At 27.8% G+C, this 24,864-nt stretch overlaps 2 protein-coding genes across 4 annotated transcripts; both read right to left on the bottom strand.

The window, feature by feature from the left end:
- Nucleotides 1–172: 172 nt before the first annotated feature.
- LOC135929316 (cytosolic non-specific dipeptidase-like) lies at nucleotides 173–16,768 on the bottom strand. Of its 3 annotated transcripts, XM_065465849.1 has the most exons (3): nucleotides 16,697–16,713; nucleotides 1,846–1,923; nucleotides 173–1,803 (listed from the first exon to the last, which is right to left on the bottom strand). In XM_065465849.1, the coding sequence occupies exons 2-3, from the start codon at nucleotides 1,919–1,921 to the stop codon at nucleotides 341–343; spliced, it is 1,539 nt and encodes a 512-aa protein (XP_065321921.1). In that variant the 5' UTR covers nucleotides 1,922–1,923; nucleotides 16,697–16,713; the 3' UTR covers nucleotides 173–340. The 3 variants fall into 3 exon arrangements, with proteins under 3 accessions (XP_065321921.1, XP_065321919.1, XP_065321920.1); XM_065465847.1 differs by having other exon boundaries at nucleotides 173–1,923; nucleotides 16,697–16,768; XM_065465848.1 differs by lacking the exon at nucleotides 16,697–16,713 and adding an exon at nucleotides 13,633–13,648 and having other exon boundaries at nucleotides 173–1,923.
- Nucleotides 8,604–10,216, bottom strand: LOC135930250 (cytosolic non-specific dipeptidase-like). Its single transcript, XM_065467031.1, has one exon. It carries the CDS (start codon nucleotides 10,214–10,216, stop codon nucleotides 8,633–8,635), a length of 1,584 nt encoding a protein of 527 aa, XP_065323103.1. The 3' UTR covers nucleotides 8,604–8,632.
- Nucleotides 16,769–24,864: the final 8,096 nt, after the last annotated feature.

Below are 24,864 nucleotides of genomic sequence, written 5' to 3'. Positions count from 1 at the left end.
CTTTATCGAAATACACAAAATGAGTTTTTTCTAGAAAATAAACGTAGCCAATACATATTTTTGTGAAGTTCAAAACTTTAAAATAGGATTTTATATAAGTTTCAAATTTTGTGTAGGTTTTATTTAATACTTGACCATATAATAGAATATAAATTACATTGACGGTTTACGTAACTATTATATAACATTTTTTGCCTTTATGAATTTAACCTTTCCCAATTTGTATCCATCACAGAAGCATGGATATTTAAAATTATCTTAACTATCACTAATATTATTTTATTTTGAATTATTTAAAAATGTAAGTTACAAATAATAAAATAATGAAGACAGAAAATATTCAATATTGTGTTAGGGATAATTCATATATGTAAGCCAGCATCAACTTGGTACCGTTCATGAAATGCTGCTCGCTTAATTTCTCGTTTTGCGAATGAGCTCCATCGTCAGTTGTACCGATAGGCAGCAGTATTACGTTTGTTGGGGAAGGAATAGCTTGAGATAGGTAAACAACTGCGGGTATCGTTCCCCCTTCCCTTGTGTAATCTGGTTCTAACCCATAGACTCGTTTTACTGCCTTCTCGGCTGCTATAAATACGGGATTATTCTGTGGGTTAGGATTATACCATGCTAGAACTCCTTCGTGAAGAGACTTCAACGTCATTGTATTGGCGTTCTCCTTGCCCAGGGTCCAATCAGCGTGCAACTCTTCTAGATAAGAGCGAACCAATTCTTTTACTCGTTCGGGGTCCTGATCTGGAACTAGTCTAATGCTAAACTTGCTGAGAATTCTATGAGGTATGACAGATTTAACATCCCCTTTTTGGGATATAGAACCCTCTATACCGTGTACAGAAAGGGAAGGCCATCTCCATTTCTTGGCTAGTACCTCGTTTTTGGAAGCTACGAAATAAGCACCCGGAGTTTCGTCGTTAAATTGAATGGAAGAATATGAAGCATTTTCTGGTTCTTCCAAAGGCAACACGTCATCATATATTTCTGGGATCAATATTTTGCCATCCTTATCAACCATGGAAGCTAATAAATAAACGCTTTCTCGTAGTGGTTCGTCGATGGGACCCCCATGGACTCCCGAATGCAAGTCTTGCTTGAAAGGTCCGTTAATTTCTAGCGAGAAATAAACCATACCTCTTAAGCCATAAGTCAGGCACGGCTTATAATTTGTCAAACAATAATTGTCAGTTACGACTAAATAATCTATATCGTTAAAAAATGTTGCCTCATTACTCAATATTTCTCTTAATCCTGGAGAACCAATCTCTTCGCCCGTCTCTAAGAAAATTTTTATGTTTAGCGGTGGGAAACAATCATTTCCTAGCTCTTCTTTTAGCACAGATAAGGCGTTTAACCAAGCTACTACGGGTCCTTTGTCATCTGTAGTGCCTCTGCCCTTCAAAAATCCATTTTTCCTTTCCATTACAAACGGATCTGACTGTTCCCATCCCTCGGATTGTTTAGCAGCCACTACGTCAACATGTGCATAAATCAATAGAGTTTTGGATTTATTAAGTACTTGTTTGTTGATATTTTGCGCTTTAGCCAGATGCCCTAATAAGAAGGGATATTTCAAACTGGTTGAAGAGTTCGATTTGTTAGATAAAGTTGGAGATTTTATTTGCCAAAAAAAACCCAGATTATTTAAAATATCGCCAGTCCACTTTAACATATTAACCAGATCTTCCTGATGTTCAGATTGGGATGATACACTAGGGATAGCTACGGCATGAGCTAGTCGTTCAACAAAAACATCTTTGCGATAATCTATGGCTTTAAAAAGCGTTTCTAAATGAGTTTCTTCTAAATATTTGCAATTTTTAACGTTACCTTTATTTGTAGAATCATGAGAGTAGCTAAGTGTGTTTGAATATAATAAAAGGCATGTCCAAAATACGGTAATCATATCTATTATTTTTTTTATAAGATTAATAAAAAGTAATATAAAAAATAATGGTTTAAAATTGATATGCTACATATTTATATTTAATTAATTTTTTAAGAAAATTATACTACTTGACATTGCCAGGATAATATAATATAAATGATAAGATAAATATAAATATGAGTGAAGAAAATCTATTAAATCCCAAAATTATAATAAAAAAATAATATTAAAAAAAATTAAAAAAATTGAATTTCGATCACGGGAGCTTGACCTTATCTTATATTGGTCGTAAAATCGATATATAAAAAAAAACATAAATATTAAAACAATTAAAATTTTTTTACAGAAATTTATTTATATTAATGATGAAAGAATTTCATCATATTCAATCAATGAATACGCTGCCTTAAAAATATTTTCTTTTTAGTATTTAAATGTTCTAATTATAAAAAAGGCGAATCAAATAAATTAATTGCATTATTCAAAATATATTGCAATTTTTGAAATCGGTTATGAGATATTATTCCTTATTCATACGAATATACTATAAATAGAATAATTCCTTATTCGTATGAACTATTCGATTCGACTTTTCGAAAGTATTAAATTTGCCAATTTATAAATCGAAAATATGGGGTTATAAATGATTATTGTAGAGATTAAAAAAGTTCTAGAAGGGACAGACTGGAATAATTATAAATATTTATGAATAATTTGTTATATAATATTAACATTTCGAAGATGATTGGCTTTCCGTCAGAGGAACTTAAGTCACAATCGCGCTCATTTAGATTTTGGACTATTTTTTGTATGATTTAGATAAAATTATGTAACAATATTAAGGATTATCTAAGATGAAAAATAAAGAATTATAAAGGCAACATTCTTAACAGATAATATATAATAAGAAGTTTGTGTTATAGATATTTAAAGATGATAATTTATGAATTTTATTGTAAACAGAGAAGTTACTTATAAACTTAAAAACCAACTTAATCTAACAGAATTTAATTGAGACTATAAGAAGTTTTAGAATTTAGAATTATTATAAATTATTAAATAATTGATCACTAGAGATAATTGCGACAAATAAAAAGGAATATAAATTTTGGATCAAACAATTTCAAGATGTGTAAAAAACTTTAAGTGAAAATATATGGAGATTGAGATAAAAGACTGAAACGAATATCAATATAGTTAAAAGACACTATAATGTAAAATATTCGGAGATTGAGATCGTAGACAAAAGCAAATATACAATTATTGAGAAATTTTATTTAATAATATTTAATAAAATATTAAGTTGTTGATTAACCAAATACTTCAGAAAGAGAATGGATAAGCAGGGATCAAATTAGATATAAAATTTTTTATCATTAAAATTTGAAGCCAATTACGCTAATCTGATAAAAGCAGAAAGAAATCAAGCAAAAAGATTGAAATACCGAAGAAAAAATGATAAAGGCTATTTTAAATTGTTTTAATGAGGTTTTAGATGTAAGAATATATAAAACTAAGAGAATCAATTACCATAGAGTTTGTAAACAGAATGAAGAAATAATTTATTTTTTTGAATAATGCGGATATTGATATGAAATTTCTAACTAGGAAAAAAAATTGTTTGATATTTAATTAAGATAAGAGAAGTCAGTCACAAGAGTGTAAAATTGAAAGAAAAAAAAGTATGAGAATTTAAAAGGTTCTTAAAAAAGAAGAATTTGAAGGTAAAAAGTGATAAATTAGAAATGTATTTCAGTTGTTTTTTAAAAACATATGTTCGAAGATTATAATGATTATAGAAAGTGTTTTTCAAGAACATGTGCGTGAAAGTTAAAAAGTTGTTTTTTAAAAAAGTGTGCGAGATTTATGAGAATCATAATTTTGTTGTTTCTTAACAACGCGTGAAATTGATGATAAACATAATTTAGATGTTTTTTGTAACAACGTGTGCCTGCAAAGGTCATGATAATCATAATTTAGTTGTTTTTCAACAAGTAAAGTAGAGTGCGCGAAAAAGAAGAATAAAAGAGAAAGGTGAGCGCGTAAAGGTCAAGAGAAGAAATAGGTATTTGATTTTTTCTTTAAAGATTCATTAAGTGGGATGAAATAAATGCGAAATGACACAAAAAGAAAATAAAAAGATATTTTGGTATAAATTTAAAAGTAAGAGAATTTTAGATTCAAGATAATCAAGAGAATTTTCGATTTATAGCATTAGATATGATTGACAAAAGATGATTATCAATATAAAGGCTAATGGAAAGATATGGGTCTAGGTTAAATGAGGTTAAAGGGATGGTAGAATTTGACATAATTATATAATTTATTGGGTATATTTTGACTATGTATGATATTAAGATTTAATTTAAGAAAAAAAAAATATTTCAAAAATTAAGAGAGAATTTAGGGAATTTAATAGATTAATTGAGGCAGAATTAGATTAGATGCGATGATCTTAGACATGAAGACGACTTTATTAGCTTATTAGACCATGTATTTTAAATTTAAGAATGAATATAGGAAAAGGTGATAAAATATTTCAAATGATATGTAGGGTTTAATAAAGTATTAGGTAGAAATTGAGGAAACGACTTAGATATTAGGACTAAGATGAAGTTAGGATACGAACAATAGAATAGATATATCAGCAAAAGAAAACTGTAGTATTATAAGGTATGAAAGTCTAAAGTAGTTATCGGTATAAGAATTCGTGAAAACAATCGTTAATCACTGACCAGTTATCGTCAATCATTTACAGAGATAAAGCTCAAATATTTACAAGAGAAAATTAAATCTGATAAGCTTGATAAATTTCTAAGAATTTCATAATGGTAGTAGTAGAATTAATCTTCAATAAAGTTGTAATAAATTAAAAGGGATCATTAGAAATAAGAACTGAAACTAGGATAATTTATTATAAGAATTTCATGCGGTTAATAGAAACAAAGTTGAAAGAGACTAGAATTATTCGATAATCGTTTATCAATTACAAGTTATAGTTTAGCTGTTATAAAACGCTAATCATTATAGAGATTGTTAGAAAGTACAAACTAGAATAATTTATCAAGAGAATTTCAGGCGTAGAAGAAACAAAGGTAAAAAAGAAAGACTAGAATCAATCGATAATAGTTTACTAACAATTGTGAATCGTTGAAAAGCAAGAGTTAATGGGATACAATTTATTGTCAATCGTTTAAAGAGAGCTAATAGTTTACCAGGGGTTGCCAATCATCGGAAGATAGGAAAAATGTCAAGAATTTCAAGATGTTATTAAAAGAAATAAAATTTGTAAAGGCAATAGAGTTACAAGCAGTCGTTAGTAGTTTAGAATATTAGACAAGGGATAGCTTGTTAGAATTTAGAACATAAAGATTAACTCAAGATGTTATTAACTCATCGAATAAGGAATAAAGAAGATTAGCCTTGGTGGAGTAGATCGTGAAAAGTTGTTGTGATATTTAAATTAATATTTTTCCTTATGCAAATTAGAAGAGTTATTACGATATTACATGTAATGTTTGTTAATTACATATTTTAGACCATATAAATGAGAATATTTCGAAGATGCTAATTTAAAAAAATTTTATTTTTTTTAAGATTTGAGATTTTGATTTTGTACTCGCCACATTTTATTTTTTGGAAATAATTATTTTTTATTTTTCTTTATTATTTTAATTATCATTTTATAATTTTTATTTTGTTTATACCCTTTATTTTATGGATTATAATTATGATTATTAGATGAATAAATTTTATTAAAAAGGATTATATTATTAGGCTGCATTCAAAGTGGAGACGGATCCGTTTTATACATCCGTTCAGTCAAAAGTCAATCTCATTAAAAATGATATATATGTTCTTAATGCGTCCGTTCCGATACCTTCCGTCTTAAAAACGGATCAGGCAAATTTTGAAGTCAAAACATTTTGACTTTTTGATCCGGCAAATTTTATAGAGAGTTATACCGTTACTAATATTTTTTTAAAAATAATTAATATATATCATTTTTAATGAGATTGATTTTGACGGAACGGATGTAAAAAAAGAATCTGTCTCCACTTTGAATGCAGCCTCATTAACTTAATTATTTATATATACATTTTTATTCTTTACAATGTTTACTCCATCGTGCTTTTTACAATAATAATGTATAATAAGAATCGAAAATAACAAATATTTGGAAATGACCAAGGAATCCTAATTCCTGTTCTATCATATGCTGTTTAAAAAAATTCTCCCTTAATTTGCATGGATCCACTTAATTAAAAGAACTTTATGGTTAATTGGGAACAAAAATAATTTGAAAAATAATAATCATTTTGATACAAAGCCACATCCTATTCTATATAAGAGTGATCAGGAATAAAAATAATAAAAATAAAAGTCAGAAATGTTAACATTATTCCTGTAAATTTTTCGGCCCCCAAACCTAGCCCCCAGAAAAAATCTTTGCAAAAATGTAAAAAATAATTAATTATATTTTTACTCATATTATATATAATTCAGATTTAACTTAAATTTCATTATATAAAGATTGGTAAAGGTTTAAGAATATTTCAGAGTGCAATTATTGGTAAAAAAAATATATATATATAAATAAATGCTTATACATCTAGAAAAGATACATCCTTATTTATGCAAAAAAAAACTTTACATACATGAATAGAATATATATATATTCATCATATTACGTTATAAATTAAACTGCTATTTTTGTTTTATATAAAAAATATACAAATCAAATTTTTTATCATTAAAATATGAATTTTTAAAAAATAATTAATAATTTTTATATTATATCGAAAAATGTTATATCTTGCAATTTATATTTATATGCGACTTAAATAAAAAAAAATTCATAAAATAAAATTATTATAAACGTAGATTTATAAAAAAAGGTTACTTTGCAAATGGCTGCCAACTGGGGGTTGAACAGTCTATATTATTAATACAAGTCTATGATTGTAATATAAATACAAGAATTTTTTTAAACGATTGTTTTATAATTAAAGCATAATCCTTTTTATAATTTAACGTATATTTTGGGTAATTGTTAATCTAGTTTAACCCTTCGTTACAGAGGTGAAGAGAAATTCCGAGAGAGACTAGCTGAGGTCCCCTCACCCAATTTATAAACTCCCTAACTATATATTAAATTTCCAATGTACCAGCAAAAGAAACTGCTTGATACATCCGTTCCCCTGTGATAGTTTCGAGTATTTTCGTCAATTTTGGTCAAAATAAGGACATCATTATTATTCAAATTTTTATGGAAGTATATAATTTCAAGTAATATATGTAAAAAATAATCTTAATTTACAACTATTGAATGAACCAATCAGAAAAATGGACGAATTACAAATGACTTTACGGTTAGTTAGGCAAATCATTCCCCTTGGTGTATCATCTTAATAGTATCTTTGATTTATCACGGCAACGATTATCCTCCGTCCCGTCCTCAAAATGAATATGATTTAGTTTCTAACTTTTCAACATACTTAATTTATATTGATATTATGGTATCATCGAGTCAATGATATTTTGGCCGATGGTGTTTGTTAAAACATTGTGTTCTTTGGGAAGAACATCTATATCGCCCTTTAGTTTTAAAAGATCCAAAAAGCAAAAAATCTTCGACGGAGTTAATCCATCAGTATTACATTAATTATTAAAGTAAAGATGTGCAACCAATATAAAAATTTAAATTCATAATAATTAAATGTTAACGAAATTGTGGTGTCTTATAGAATTAACAAATCTTTTTTTATTATTATTTAATTTTTATATAAACTATTTAAATTTGTTCTTATCTTACAGGTTGAAATAAAAAATCAAGATTTAAAAAAGATTATAAATTTATTCTATTAGAGATACTATCAATCATATATAAAATATAATTTTTATGCTTGTAAATTACTATAATAGTTATCCTCACTTAAATAAAGAAACAATTGAAAGAGAAAAAAAATTAGTATCAGTTGATATAAGATTGAACGTAGATTTGGCTTAGTATTAGTTTTAGTGTATAATTTTATTTTATTAAAGAATTTTTAAAATAAATTAATTTTTATTTATTTAGCAAAATTAGTCCATAACATCTTAAAATTCAATCTAAAAACATTCGAAACTTAATCAAAATTTGTTCCGATCTACCTATAAAAAATTATCAAAAAATCACAAGAGATTATTTATTAATAAAATCCAAATAGATTTCAATCAATTGAAAGATATTTATTATATTATATTTTAATTTATAAATTTAAATAATAAATTAATATTAATAAAAAATTTAAAAACAAAAAATATTAAAAAAATATATATGAGGTAACTTGGCATGGTGGTACACGAATTCTAGATTATTTTTATTATTATATTCTTTTTATTAAAATAGCAAATAAATAAATTTTGGCTCAAATCAAGAGTCGACTTTTACGACTAAAAACTCGACTCGAGTCACTGTTAAGCCGATCATAAGCCTTTTTTTAAAATAAAATTAACGAGCCAAAACATATTTTTATGTACATTTCAAAACATTAACTAGAATTTTCTAAAAGTTCAAATTTGTGATACAAGTTATGGCCATAGATTTAATTATCAATTACATTAATGGTTGATGTAACTATTATATATCGAGATGAATTTTATATACTATCACTAATATTATTTTATTTTGAAATATTTAAAAATCTAAGTTGCAAGGTATAAAATAATGAGGACATAAGAAAATATTTAATATTGTGTGAGGGATAATTCATATATGTATGCCAGCATCAACTTGGTACCGTTCATAAAATGTTGCTCGCTTATTTTTTCGTTTTGCGAATGAGCCCCATCGTCAGCTGTGCCGATGGGCAGCAGTATTACATTTGTTGGAGAAGGAACAGCTTGAGATAGGTAAACAACTGCGGGTATCGTTCCCCCTTCCCTTGTGTAATCTGGTTTTAACCCGTAAACTCTTTTTACTGCCTTCTCGGCTATTATAAAAACGGGATTATTCTGTGGGTTAGGATTATACCATGCTTGAATTCCTTCGTGAAGAGATTCCAACGTCATTGTATTGGTATCCTCTTTGCCCATAGTCCAATTAGCGTGCAACTCTTCTAGATAAGTGCGAACCAGTGCTTTTACTCGTTCGGGGTCCTGATCTGGAACTAGTCTAATACTAAACTTACTAAGAATTCTATGAGGTATGACGGTTTTGACATCACCCTTTTGAGATACGGAACCCTCTACACCGTGTATAGAAAGGGAGGGCCACCTCCATTTCTTGGCTAGCACCTCGTTTTTAGAAGCTACGTAATAAGCACCCGGATTCTTATCATTAAATTGAATAGAAGAATATGAAGCGTTTTCTGGTTCTTCCAAAGGCAACACGTCATCATATATTTCTGGGATCAATATTTTGCCATCCTTATCAACCAAGGAAGCTAATAAATAAACGCTTTCCTGTAGTGGTTCGTCGACCGGACCTCCATAGATTCCTGAATGCAAGTCTTGATTGAAAGGTCCTTTAATTTCGAGCGAAAAATAGACCATACCCCTCAAGCCATAAGTCAGGCATGGCTTATGATTTGTCAACCAAGAATTATCGGTCACGACTAAATAATCTATATCGTTAAAAAAAGTTGCCTCATTACTCAATATTTTTCTCAATCCAGGAGAACCAATCTCTTCGCCCGTCTCTAAGAAAATTTTTATGTTTAGCGGTGGGAAACAATCATTTCCTAGCTCTTCTTTTAGAACAGATAATGCATTTAACCAAGCGACTACGGGTCCTTTGTCATCTGTAGTGCCTCTGCCCTTCAAAAATCCATTTTTCCTTTCCAATACAAACGGATCTGACTGTTCCCATCCATCGGAGTATTTAGCAGCCACTACGTCAACATGACCATAAATCAAAAGTGTTTTGGATTTATTAAGCGTTTGCTCGCGAATTTTTTGCGCTATAGGCAAATGCCCGAATAAGAAGGGATATTTTAAACTACTTCTATATTTCGAATTGTTAGATAAAGTTGGGATTTTTATTTGCCAGGAAAACCCTAGATTTTTTAAAATATCACCAGCCCACTCCAACATATAAAGCAGGTCTCCTTGGCTCTCCGATTGGGATGATACACTAGGAATATCTACGGCCTGAGCTAGTCGTTCAATAAAAAAATCTTTGCGATAATCTATGGCTTTGAAAAAGTTTTCTAAATGAGTTTCGTCCAAATATTTGCAATTTTTAGCGCTATCTTTATCTATGGGTTCATGAGAAGAATAACTAAGCTTAGTCAAAAATAATAAAAGCCATATCCAAAATGTGATAATCATATCTAATTTTATTAGGTTGATTTAAAAAAAGAATATCATATATTTAAATTAAATTTATTTTTTAAGAAAATTTTTATAAAATTAAAAATATTCATCTCTTTAAAAATTTTTACTAAATTTAACCTTTTAGAGTTCTGATTTTTTTTCTTCAAATTATAAATCAAATGTTAAAAACAAGATATATTAAATGGTTAAAAAAATTATAGGTTCAATTAACAAATTAAATATTTTATATAGTAAATAGTTCACACTATTAAATAATTGGTGCGCCTTTAGCAGTTTTAATAACAGACTGAATATATCAAATATTAAACAAATGATGCAAGAAAAATTATAGAAATATATAGGGCTGGCACGTCGGTCAAATACTCTAAAACATCTAATGAAAAGAAATTAAAGATATGTTTGAAAAAATATATAAAACAATCAATATACATGTCTCACAATGGTGCTTATTTATTGGATCTCGAATATCAAGAGGAGCATCTTATTGTGAATTTGATGAGGGGTATGTGATATAATCAATGACATATATAATGCCTAGACTGACGATTCATTCATTAAAATGCATTTTTAAGCGTCGTTAAAAGCAAATCAGCTGGACCTGCCATTTTGGTAACACATATAGTAATTATTCTCATGTTATAAACTACTATTAAATTGATAAGTTGCTTACTTATTATCTCAATGATCCGGTAATTCTTTAATAAAGTTTGCATCAGATATAGGAATAAATTAGGCTCTCGTCTAAAATTTTAATAATGATTAGTGTAACCAAGATGGCGTCTCCTGCTGATTTGCATTGATGTACAATTTTAATGAATGAATCGTCAGTCTAGGTATTATATATGTCATTGGATATAATACAAAAAATAGACATTTTATAAGGACGATAATCAAAATATTTTAAGCGATACCATAAATTAAAAAAGCGGCATATTTAATAGTAAATTATGCGGGAAGCAGTAACTGCCAAAAGAAGCAATCAGATTTCAGTTTTTTTCTATTAGGAAAAGTGATTAATATCTTAACAATTCCTAGTACTACTTTTTCTACAGAAATAAATTGATCGGGTTGAAATTCATACAAAAAACAGAAGTCGACTGAAAACCTCGACAACAGAAAAATTGGTAAGTGTCTTTCATTACATAAGATTGATTATTGATTAAAAAATATTAAAGAAAATGATAATATTGTACAAGAATAAGAACAGGTTTAACCATGGAGAGCGAAACATTTTTTTACATAGATTCATTTTACCTCTATGAAAATATCAAGTTAACCCTTTATAGCATAGGTTAAAAAAAATGACACGAAAGTATAGGTGGGGTTACCTCGGGTTTCCAAATTAGATATGCTATATCCTAGAATTAAATTTATTTATAGCTTTCATATTTTAAATATATATTAAAAATAATTATTACGAAAACTAAATCACATAAACGTTTTATTATCATTTTTTTGGCTTATATTCTGAATTAAAAAGCATAAAAAAATAATTAAATTTTTTTAAAAATACTCCATAATTGAGAAGAATGGGAGATTATATTAATATAACTAGCAGAGAATACGTCAAGAATGGTGAGAAATAAGAAATTTTCCCTTTATTTGATGATAGATGAATCAGAAATTGGCCTCTCTTATGAGGTGTTAATCAGAAATTTACGTTCATTTTGATAGTTGATTTAAAAATTTGTTGTCTTTATTTATTCTCCCGTCTTTAGATTTTAATCAAAGGGTAATAATATTCTGCATAATGTGGGTAGTCAAATGAGTTTACGTAACCGTCACCATCGATCTTAAACAAAATTATACTTCTTCTATCCTTACCCTTTACTTCTCCTTAATTAATCTACTATTTCTCATCTTCCTTTTCTCCCCTAAAACCCGGTCTCTATAACTAAATACTAAATTTCCGACGTACCAGCAAAAGAAACTGCTCGATACATTAGCCGTTACCACGGTAGAGTCTCCTTTTATCGCATTTTCGTAACTTCGGTCAAAATAGCGACGTCGTTATAAATACGAATTTTTATGGAAGATATATTAGATAATTTCAAGTAATATTTTAACCATATGTAAGATATGATCTTAATTTACAATAATTAAATGGACTGATCAGAAAAGTGGACGAATTGATGATCAACTAACTTTACGATTAGTTAGGCAAATCGTTCCTCTTGGTGTATTATCTTAATAGTATCTTTGTTTGATCACGATGACGGATACCCTCCGTCCCTCTCCAAACAAGATACGATTTAATTTATTTCCTAACTTTTCAACTATTATTATACAAAATGTAAATTTGAAATAAAGTTTAACCAGTGAATTTATTTTACAATTCGAATCTGTAATATTCTTCAAAAAAATAAGCCTAGCTTTTGTCTAGAATATTCTCAAACATTATATAAATTGAATAAAAAATTTTTTAATTATATATTAATTGCAGTGCACATATAAATAAAAAAAAATTAAGTTATTATAAACTTATCAAATATAAAATATCATAAAAGAAATTTATTAAATACTACAATTATAACGTTAATTTAAATTTTATTTGGGAGTTTGATAATCATTAAGGATTTTAATGATTGAAACCAGAGGTTAATTAATTTAATAAGATTAGGATGCGTTATTTCTTAAATGGGTTTTATTAGGAATCAACTCTTTTTTTATAAACAGGGTTCAGATTGGGATTTGGGTTCAGTTCCAGAAGAATAAGGACTAGGACTTATAAAATTTAGTTTAAATAACAGACATATTTTTTAAAAAAAATGAATATTATCATATTTAGAATTCATAATAAAATTATTTTTGATTATAATTAATTATATAATACAATTTAAAAAATATTATATTTTGTATTTTACAGTAAAATATCAGGGTTCCAAGGGTGCTAGTTCAGATTTTGAGTTAACAGCCCTGTTTTCAACCATCTTATATAAGAAAAAGTTCTCTCATTCGTACAAACATGCAAGTATATAAAACAATTTCAAAACAAAAAATATTTGGAAATTGTTCCAAAATTTCTTTAAACATATTGAGTGCATCAATAGCGTGCTTGCTTAGGCAAAATTTTTATATACATTAAATATTTTAACACAATTAAAATTTGCTAATTAAATAGAACTCACTATTAATATAAGAAGAATAAAATATAGCTAAATATTTAATTTTATCTTTAGTGGCAACAGAGAGTATGGGAGGCAGTGTTGTTTAAAGGCCAATTCGGGTCGAATAACCAAAACAATATTGCACATAGCTGGCAGAAATGCTTACATCTATTTTCCAAAACTCGATTCTTACATAATATTATTTTCGACCCAAATCGGGCTTTTTAACACTAATGGAAGGCTCTTGGGTAAAATTCGAAGATTATTTAAAACATCTTTTTTATTAATCTAAAAAGCGTATACTTTTATTTTGGCTAAAAAGGAGTCCAAAAAATGGTTGAAGATAGATATTTTGTAATATTCTTCTCAGGATCGACTCGGAGTTAATAGGAATAAACCGCTAAATCTTTATAAATATCTGAACCATAACCGTAACTGAATAAATATAATTATTTTTTGAAGGAGTAAAAAAGAACCTTTATAAATAAGGTTAAGCCGGTTTCAATTAATTAGTTTTTATTTTATTAAATATTTCTCTATTTTTTATTTTCTAATTTTTTTTGTTAGATATTGATAAGTAATAAAAGAGAAGGGATTTTTTTTTATCGCTGAGAGTTTTTGATATCACAAGGTAAATTTTAATTTTATTTATTTTTTAAAAAATTATTATCTAAAATTTAAAAAAAAAAGGCTAGGGGGGTAATTTAGTTCAAAATGATATTTATAAATATGCAAAATTTTGCCTCGGTTATACGCCTGAATATGTGTATAGAAAGTTCAAATTTATTTTAAAAATATTCATATTTATGAAATTAAATTAACAGTTAATACTTAAATGTATATAAACTAGAGATTTGCAAATCAAATTCGTGTCGGCTGGGTTTATATTTTTAAATATAATATTCAATTTTGTGAAATAAATTGATATATATTTTTTTAAATAAATTAAGAAATAGCGCGCTAAATGTTTTTATTTGTAAAATATTACTTTGAATTAAAAATATTGAATTTTTTAAAATTTGTTCAGGATCAGGTTGGGCAAATATTTTCTAAAAATATTAGGGCCGGGCGGGACTTTATGTTAGGCCAGATACAAATGGATAATATAAGCTGTAAGATTTAATTAATTTTTTACTTTCATAGTTTATATTGTAACAACTTTTAAATTGAAATAAATCTATAAAAACGTATTGTGGCATGTATACTTTGATATTATAAAATATGTTAGTTTATTACATTATAATTATAAAAAAAAATCAGAAAAGGCAATTTCCAGCTCAATTTTTTAAATATATTTTTTAAACAAATGATTATATTTGATTAAATTAATTTTTAAAAATATAAACGAGTTGATTTTAAATAGTGGCAAGTTTACATTGCCAAAAAAACTAATTTAATCAAATATAATCATTTGTTTAAACATCGTTTATATTTTGTTAGTTAACGATTAAATGGCGTATGGAAGAGACTGGGAGAAATTTTTTTAAAAAACTATTTTATTATGCAAAAAAATTAATTCGACAAATTATTGTCCTTTTGGAAAGAAATCAAAAAGTCAGCTGAAAACTTGCTTAGAAAATGGCTTTTAAAAAAAGTTCTGACTGGAAATGACCCAGAAGTTTCGTTTACAATTAAATTCACCTTTATATTATATTAATAGAGATTTTATGACTCATTTAGGTGCGTCAACTTTAATTTAATCAAATATGAATAGTATAATAATTGATTAAATTTTAATAAAACATAATATATAATATACAGTCAAACCTGTCTAACTTAAGCACAGGTGGAACCAAGATTTTTGCTCAACTGGGGCAATTGCCTAATTTATCAAGACTTTTTAATTTAACAAAAAAACAACATCTGTCATATTCTTAGTTTGGCAAAAAATTGAGATTATGATCAACATTTCCAAATAATTTATTTTATTTTAATTATGTCATCAAGATCATGAATAAAATTATGTATGTAATTAATGTATATTTAGCGTCAATGTGTTATTTTTTTCAACTATAAATCATTTTTTGAGTGCGTTTTTTTAAATTTAAGAATCGGATGTATTTCAGCATGTTTAGAATACCTATCTTATGAATTGTAGATAATTTTGCCGGTAACCTTTTAGTCATTTACAATTTATATAAAAAATCTATGGAAGAACTAATATAAATTATATTAAGTTTAAAAATTCATAGCGAATTTGTCTGAGATTTATAGATATTCTAAACATGATAGAATAAATTTCCGGTAAAATCAAATTCTTAAATTTAAAAAAACGTGCTCAAAAAATAATTTAAAGTTGAAAAAATAACACATTGGCCGGAAAAAACACATTGACTTTGTGGTAACATCATAAACTTATACAAAATAAGAATGTACAAAATTATTATAAATTGTATACAAATTTTCAATATTTTTTTCTTAGTTATTTTTTATGTTTTTCTTCATACTAGAGGACGAATATTTTATGAACTTGAGTTCACGACTTGAGTTCACAACTTGGGTCGACTTGAGTTCACGACTCGAGTCGACTTGAGCTCACGACTCGAGTCGACTTAAGTTCACGACTCGAGTTCACGACTTGAGTTTGAGTTAGTCGACATATTCGACTAACGACTCGAGACTCTGAGTCGGATGAACTCGACTTTTTAACAACACTAATTATATACATATATTTTTTTTATATTATATCCTTATTTGTTTTTTAATATATATATTTTTAATTTTAATAATGTGTAAGTATATATAAATGTTCAATTTATAATTTTTGTAAAAAGTTTTTAATATCAATAAATATTTATTCATATTATAAATAAAAAATTTATGAAATAAAATAAAATGTGATCTTGGTACAATATGTTTTATTTGTATGGCGTTTGATGTTTTCTTTGGATTTAAGAATATTGTGAACAGTTCCTTTTAGAAATATTAAATCATTTAGCAAATACCTTTTGCCTATGATGGTTTGGAAATTTAATAACTTAAATTTTTTGTTTGGAAATTTAATAACTTAAATTTTTTTTAATTAACGATAACTCGTTATAGTTGTTTTCTTTATTAATTTTATTATTTTACATGAATAGTATTAAAAAGATGATAAAATTTTATAATGTAAATGAATGATAACAACAAAAAAATAATAATTAATGCCTATTTTATAAAGGCCTTACGTAAATGAACAAAATATAAAAATTTGCCCACTTTTTAAAGTAGACATTTTTACAATTTATCAAGGTATTTCCTATTAGAAAATTTTGGTCAAATTAAGGGAGTTTTCCAAATTATCAAGCGCCAAAATTGGCAGGCTTGATTGTATTTAATATTTAAAAAGAAAATTTTTTTGTCTCTCTAAAATTTAAAATTTTCTTACCAAATTTAATCTTTGGATTCCTGAATATATTTTTCGAATTATATAAAAAAAAATGTTACAATATTTCGATTATTAAATGTTTTATTTTAAAAACTAAAATATTTAATATGATAAATAGTCCATATCATTAAATAATTGATTATCATTGTTTTTTTTAAAAAATATTATTTATTTTTTGTATGATGGCAATTTTTCTGATAAATTTATAGGTGGCTTGCGGATGATAAGATAGTACATTATCGAAAAAATTTATATTTTTGCAGTTAATTGCCTCGATTCACCTGTTTCGTTTACATCGATAATTATAATTAACGGCTGACATAACATCAATCTTCTCTTGCAATAATCAAATTAGTACTCTACGCATGCGTTACTACGGCACAATCCATAAATCATAAAAAGCCCGAAAAATAGTAATTCGATCTGAATCTATGATTCTTTTTCAAGCGGGTAGGATTCGGATATATGCAAGCATAAATTAGCATATATACCTTTATTTTATTATATATATAAGTTTTAAAATATAATTTTAACTTTTTTAAATTGAAATTCGATGGATTTGAAAAATAAAGTGAATTCAATTTTTTTTTCTTTCTTTCTTAAAAATTATAATAAACGCATTATTTTTATTTTTTTACCGTTGAAACCGTTTAAATGGCAAACGTTGGGGAAAATAATTAATTTTTTTCGTATTTGACCAGTATTTTGCATTTATGCGATTTTAAAATTTACTCATGATTTATATAAATTTTTTTTAAAGTTTAACTTGTAATATCATTGGAGTGCGCAGCAGGGGTGGGGCAGGGAGACAAATCCCCCCCCCCCCCCAAGCCAAAAAATGCAGATGCCGGATAAATTTTTCAAAAATATTATTGTTTATATTAAGTTGTATTTTATAATATTTAATCCATTCTCTTTCATTTTAAGTATATATTTAATTACATTTATTTATCACATTCATTTATTAAGTTATTTTATCAATTAATTTCGATTTCAAGTTTTTCTTGGCGTAATATTTGTCTATTTTCTAGTCAAATAATAGTTATGGACATAAGAAATTTTGATGATGATGAAAATCCTAGTCATCTTACAAAAAAGAAAAAGTACAAATAATTTTATAATATTTCATTTCATAATTAGCATAGAAGTAAGACATAAGCTTCTTAAAAAGGTAATAAAGATACCTAAGATTAATATTTTATTTAATAATAGATTTATATTCCACCCCTCAAATTTCACACAACCTTTATGTGCTAATTAAAAGTTAAAATTTCAAAACAGCTATTTTACTAGATGGTTGTGGCTAGAATTCTCTATCCGAGACAATGGAGCTTATTGCAAGTTATGAGTCCTGTTAGTTAAGTCAACAAGTACAAAGATGCTGGATAAATCTTTGACAATAAAACAAATTTATCATAAAGGCAGTGAACCCATTATTTCTTCAAATTAATTGTGGGGATATGATTCCCATTTTATCACATATTGACAAAAATAGGATTAAAATAGCAAAAGAAAATAGAAATCAAGCTAACTATTGAGGCTATACTATATTGTGGATTGCAGGGCCCAGAATTACATGGTCATTTGGATTCAGGAAGCTTGAATTTCAATAATAATTATAATGAAGGTAATTTTCGTGGTCTTGTAAAATTTCAAGCATTAGGAGATTCTGTAAACAGAATTATTTCTGAAACTCCTTGTCCAACAAGGAGAAAGACATTGCAAAAAGCTTGTCCAACGAGATGGAGTCTTTGGCATCAAAACAGCTTTTATAGAGTTAGAAGAGTTGATTATTATGCTCTTACTGTAAAATCACACCTGAAGGAGATATATCCTCAGAAGCAAGCATATCATTGGTTTCAATACTTACTTTTTTTTTCTCATTAGAATATATATTATACAACTATTTTATGTATTTTTAAAAACATAACATTGACTTGATTGAAACGACGAGAATAGAGGAGAGCATTTTATTAGAACTCAGGGAAATTAGGGCTAATGTTGTTGAAAAATTTCATATTTTATATGTTATTTTAGTCAAAAGCAGAGCTATATGAGATAAACATTTGCTCCCTCGACTTGCAGCGAGGCAAGCTCATCGTCCTACATTAATATAGGGTCAGTAGAAGAGTATTATAAAATAAATGTCTTTATCCCTCTCTTAGATACATTTATAACCCAAATAGAACGGGTTTTAATTCATCAGGCAGCACTTAGCAGTCTTTTTCAGATGGTAATAGAAAAAAAAATATTTATCAGATTATTTTTCATGAAGATGTTAAAGTACCTTATGATGCCTTATTAGCTGAATGCCAACTATAGTATATAAAATATTAACTATGGTTGATATAGTCCCAAAAAATGCTATGGATGCTTTGCATCATTTTAAACATATTTAAGATTATTTTCCCAATGTATAATAAATTATATATATTAGCAACACTTCACATTAGTACTGCAACTAATGAGAGAACATTCCCTTCTTTAAGAAGAATAAAAACATACCTAAGGAGTACAACTTCTGATAATATATTGAATGGTTTGGCCCTTTTGAATATTCATAGGCATTTGACGCTAAGCACATGAGATAATTGAACAATAAACCCAATCTCAATGAAAATTGGATTTTACATATAAATTTATAATATGCTTCTTAATTATTTTATGTGCGAATTAATATTATAATTATATTTTTTTATGAATATTACATACAAAATATTTTTATTCCTAAGAAACTTGTGTAATAATTTATATTTCCAACATTTAAATTTTTATACTTTATATATAAATTTCAAAGGCTCAAATTTAAATTTCTATTTTGGGTCATTTATTTTATAGTGATTTCTGATTTATAAGCTTGTTATATTTACTTAACATTTTATAATTCACATTTATATTATAGTTTTTCATATGCCGCTGGTTATATCCGTTTAAAATTTTTTTAATCATTTAATTTACAGTTTTCTATATGCCGGTTTATATATTTATTTTTAATTCTGTATTAGAAATAGTTATTAGTCCTAAAAAAATTTATGCTTGATATTTTTAAATAACAATGATTTTATTTTAAAAAATTTTAACCCCCCTCCCCCCCCCCCCCCCAACACCAAATTTCTGCGTACGCGCATGTGTAATATATATTCATATATACATAATTTTCACCTTTTAAGAAAAACTCTTGTACTTTATTTTCATTATTCTCATTTTTTTTCTTTCTTTTTTAATTTAAAAATGTATAATTAGGAAGTTTGATTATATTAAATCTATCAATTAGAAATTAGCCGATATTATTTAACATTATACGAATATAATAGGGACATCTTAGCATTTATCTGATATCTCACACTTGCCCAGTGACCCCTACAACGGAGAGGGTCCGAAGCAACTGCTTCTAAAAATTTGAGGGGGGGGGGGATTTTTTTAAAATTTTTTAATTTAAAATTTTGAGTGGGGGTATTTTTTTATTTTTTATTTAAAATTTTTTATTTTAATATTTAATAAATAAATATATTAAAATAACAATTTAAAAAAAAAATATATATTCCCTATACTTTTCTGCTTAGCCATCCATAATATGATGAAAGATCTCAAATCTGATTTTGATCTAGACCTTAATTTATGGTACCTAGACGATGGCACTCTCTGCGGTAACCAACACCAAATAAGCAAAGCCCTCTTCCACCTCGAAAGAGAATGCCCCAAAATAGGCCTAAAATTAAACAAAACCAAAACAGAAATCTGCATACTCAACCCCGAGATTCCCCTAGACTCATTTAAAGATTACAATATTATCGAAATCGAAGATATCCAACTCTTGGGCTCCCCACTACTAAATAATAAAATCTCGGAAAAAACTATCGATAAAACCTTCTTCGAGTTGCAAAACTTGGAAAAGTTCATCAATCATATCCCATCGCACCAACTTTTTTATCTATTAAAAAAGTGCCTATATTTACCTAAAATCTCACACCTCTTCCACTCATCCTCCTCATTCACCTCCTCAGAATTTTTCATCAAGCATAATATTCGCTTAAAGACCTTAATTGAAAGGATCCTTAACCTTCCGTTATCAGACTTTAATTAGCACCTTGCTCAATTACCCGCTAAACTAGGCGGTATCGACCTGATCCCCTTCGAATTACTCTCCCTATCTCTTTTTATCTCTAATCGCCTTTCGCTCAATTCCGCGATCTCATCTTTTATAACCCCCAATGACGATCTCTTAACAGTAGCAATCGAAAAATGGAATCTACTAACCCCAGACGGTCAAACATTCCCAACCGAAATTTCTAATAAATCAATCTTGGAACCCCTTATAAAGAAACTTCAAAATAGTCTTAACCCCTCCGATATCAGCGATATTCAACTTCTTCAATTAAACGATAAATATGGCGGATATGAATGGCTCGAGGCTCTTCCAAGCCTAACCCATGATAATCTCTTAACCAATGACCAACTGAGAGTTACCATAGGATTTAGACTAGGATGCTCGCTAACACATTCACACACTTGCCACCTTTGCAACCTACCCGTACAACCAAATGCAAGACACGGCCTAAACTGCTCCCGTAGCCAAGGTCGCCACCTTCGGCATAAAGCAATAAATAAAATCATCCATAATGCTCTCAATAAAGCTAAAATTCCTAACATTCTATAACTAACAAACCTCTCTCTACAAGATGGTCTCAGACCTGACGGTGTAACCTGCATCCCATGGTCCAATGGGAAATCCCTAATTTGGGACGCTACCTGTGTCTCTTCCTTTCCCTCATCAATTAATTCAAATCCTCTTACTAATGGCGAAAATAAAAAAATCAATAAATACTCAATATTAAATAATTTTATTTTTCAACCCCTAGTCATCTCAACTAATGGCAATTTCTCCCAATCAACATATTCATTTTTTAGAATTACGCGAGTCAATCTTCCTAAAACAAAAAATACAATTATAAATTTTTAAACATAATTATACATGTTTTTTAGGTACATTTTTACTATAAGCTCTTTTTAGAGCCATCGATATTCCCATAATTTATATTTTAAAAATAAATTATTTATAAATTTAATTTTTTTTATTGTTTTGCTACATCCATCCATAACCAATTGATTTCTGGTTTATGTATGTAATAATAAGACACCCCCCCCCCCCTATTTAATTTAATTAGTATTGAAGGAGATTTTGGTCGATGTCGAGTAAATTAGGTTGTTATCCGAGATTTCTTGTCATAAATTATTTTTCCAATTTTAAAATATGCCCAAAAATATTAACCAAAAAATATAAATGTGTTAGAAAAAAATAAAATATCTGACTCTTTTAATTATCATGAAATTTAATATGATATTATTGTGCATGAATCTTTACAGGCACATAAGATGGCGGATTATGGAAGGCTTTCACACAATAAAAATTCCATATTACAATTTATAATACCCCAGAAAGAATGTGTGGATAACCGTTCTATCATAATAATAATAAGATGTCTAGGTTATTTAATATCTCGTAACCAAGCCTTCTGGAGGAACAGGCAACAATAAGGCAATATGATGGGCCTTATAAAACTCATTGCAGATTCTGAACCTTTCCTGGGAGAAAACAAAATAAGGGATTAAAAACGAAATTATATTCAAATCTATTATCATATAATAACATAAATATTCTCATTGAAACCATTATGGTTATAAAAAAAATTCAAAATGAGATTGAATTTAATAGGTGCTTTTCAATCATAGTTCATGGCATATATATGATGTTTCGAAATCAGAAGCAAAGCTTTGATAGTAATATATGAAAATAGTGAGACCCCTAAGCCCATTGAAAGACTGACTGATAGACATACATTGTATGCGAAATACAACTGGTCTCGATATTAAAAAGATTATAATATCCAAACTTGGCTCCATAAATTTACCTCTTGAATTCCTAGTTGGGCAAAGCTATGATGGCGTCTCAAACATGAGTGGAAGAATCAATGGAGTGCAGGCTTTGATTAGAGCGGAGGCGCCAAAGGCAGCTTTTATTTGGTCATCGATTAAATTTAATCATTGTTCAATTATGTCAATCAATAAATGAATTACGAAATGTTTTAGGAATATTAGACGAGATTATATATATTTTAATGGTGTTAAAAGATATATGGACAAAATCGCTACGATTTCTACGCATTAAGAATACCACTCAGTAATATTATTTTATTTGTTTAGATAGAAGCTGGCTATCGTCTTATAAAGCTATTGTAAATTTTTCCTACTTTATGATACCTTGAGGGCAGCTTTAACAAATTTAAAGGATTCTGAAGATACTGTCACTTCCACTATGGCTAGCTATAGTCTTTAGAATAGAAAAATTTTATTTTATTTTTTCACTTTGTGTTTTGGATAAAATATTGTTGATAACAAGTTTTGCTTGTACAAAATTTCAAACCATTTCGAAGGATCTAGGGTTTTCAATAAATCAAATTTAATTGGCAAAAGATTGCCTGATTAATTTGACAAGTATAATTTAAATTGTCTTTAATTATTTTTTAATCCTAATAGATAATAACACTGAATTTTTGGATTGTTTTTCAAAAGCACAAGATTTTATGAAGGAGAGAAATCTAATTTTATCATTGAAATTTTTTTTAGTTAAACAACTTCATGGGCCGGGTATGGGTCTAATATTCTATTTTCTAGCGGGCCTCGGCCGGGCCTGGATTAAAAAAAAATTTTCTTGATGGGCTTGGGCTGGGTTTGGGGCTAAAATTATTAAATTTAAATTTAGATTATTTAAAACAGTTGCTAATTTAAAGAAATATTGCCTTTTTTCTTCTAATAATAATAAATTTAAGTATTGTAAACAAAATGATTGCCTAAACATATTTAAATATTGTTTATTTTTATTAAATAAAAAAAATTAAACTTTTGGATATGGGCTTGGGCCGGATTTGGGAAATTTTTTTGAAACTTATCATGGGCCGGGCTTGGGAATTTTATTTAACATTAGATATGAGTCGGACCGGGCTTGGTCCTAAAAAAAATTTTACTACGGGGTTAGGCCAGGCTTGGTCAAAAAATTAAGGCCCATGAAGGTCTCTGCAATAAATAATAATATAATTATATCGTTTTCTCTTGCCCCAATTTATCTAAATTTTAACATTTTATTTATATTATATATTAAAAATTGTTGCAATAAAAATTATTTTTAAAATTTATGGGTGTCAAAAAATCATTGACCATTTTTTCGAGAGGGGGGGGGACTTTTTAGGGTGGTATTCTGCTTCCATCCCTCAGAGAGTGTATGGGCCACTGCACTTGCCGATTGACGTTTATACGATAATATTAAAAACATTAAGAGCAATACAATAGGGTGCATTTTGATTGCATATAACATTCATATTCAAGATGTTTCAACTGTTTATATAGCAGTGGTCTGTAAGGTCTTGCCCGGCCCGTTAAGAATTTAGGAAAAATTTTCTAAGCCCGACCTGCTAAATTTTTTGCCCCCAGCCCGATCCGAAGTTTAAAAATAATTTGCCCATAGCCCGGCTCGGCTCCAAATTTTCTAAATCTACCCGAGACATGGCCTATAATCTACGAAAAGTCAGCTCCTTCCGGATCGTTAAAAATATTAGAAGTAAGCCACGTTCCGAATTTTATTATACGTTTTTTCCTGCAATCAGATTTTAATATCCATTCTATACTGTTATGTTCTACCTACCCCCCCCCCCACCCCCTTTGTCCCGTACAACTTATTTCTTTTTTTTCTACTTGTTTCTTTTGTTTTCCCATCTTCCTTTATTTTGTTATGAAATTGATATATTATACCTTATTTTTATATTGCATTTGAAACTGGTTCTTACCAGTTTCATGAATGATTGTATCGCGATTAAATAACAACTTTTTTTTCCCCCTTTTTGTTTTAAAAATTATAATGGTTGAAAACAAAACACCTTTTGATTCATTAATTATTTTCGTGGTTTTTGTAAATTGATATTTTTTTGTAATTTTACTTTGTTGAATAAACTTTGAAAATATTATTTTAACTACGTTGTCCAAGTGATTCCATGACTAAATCGATAAAACCCGGCCCCCCGATCACGGACTGTATTTTTCCCATTCAGACTGGGGGACCCATCGGTCTAAATACTACATATACTATAATCTATATCTAATTTTTTTTATCAATGCCA

The sequence above is a fragment of the Gordionus sp. m RMFG-2023 genome, chromosome 5, assembly GCF_954871325.1.
Source record: "Gordionus sp. m RMFG-2023 chromosome 5, tfGorSpeb1-WG-v2, whole genome shotgun sequence".
In the NCBI taxonomy this organism is placed as follows: Eukaryota; Metazoa; Nematomorpha; class Gordioida; order Chordodea; family Parachordodidae; genus Gordionus; species Gordionus sp. m RMFG-2023.
The sequence above is the reverse complement of the archived record's forward strand: the minus strand, read 5'-3'. Positions and strand labels throughout refer to the sequence as shown.

Coding starts and splice junctions, on each gene's coding strand:
- LOC135929316 (XM_065465847.1), bottom strand. CDS start 1,921: ATGATTACCGTATTTTGGACATGCCTTTTATTATATTCAAACACACTT.
- LOC135930250 (XM_065467031.1), bottom strand. CDS start 10,216: ATGATTATCACATTTTGGATATGGCTTTTATTATTTTTGACTAAGCTT.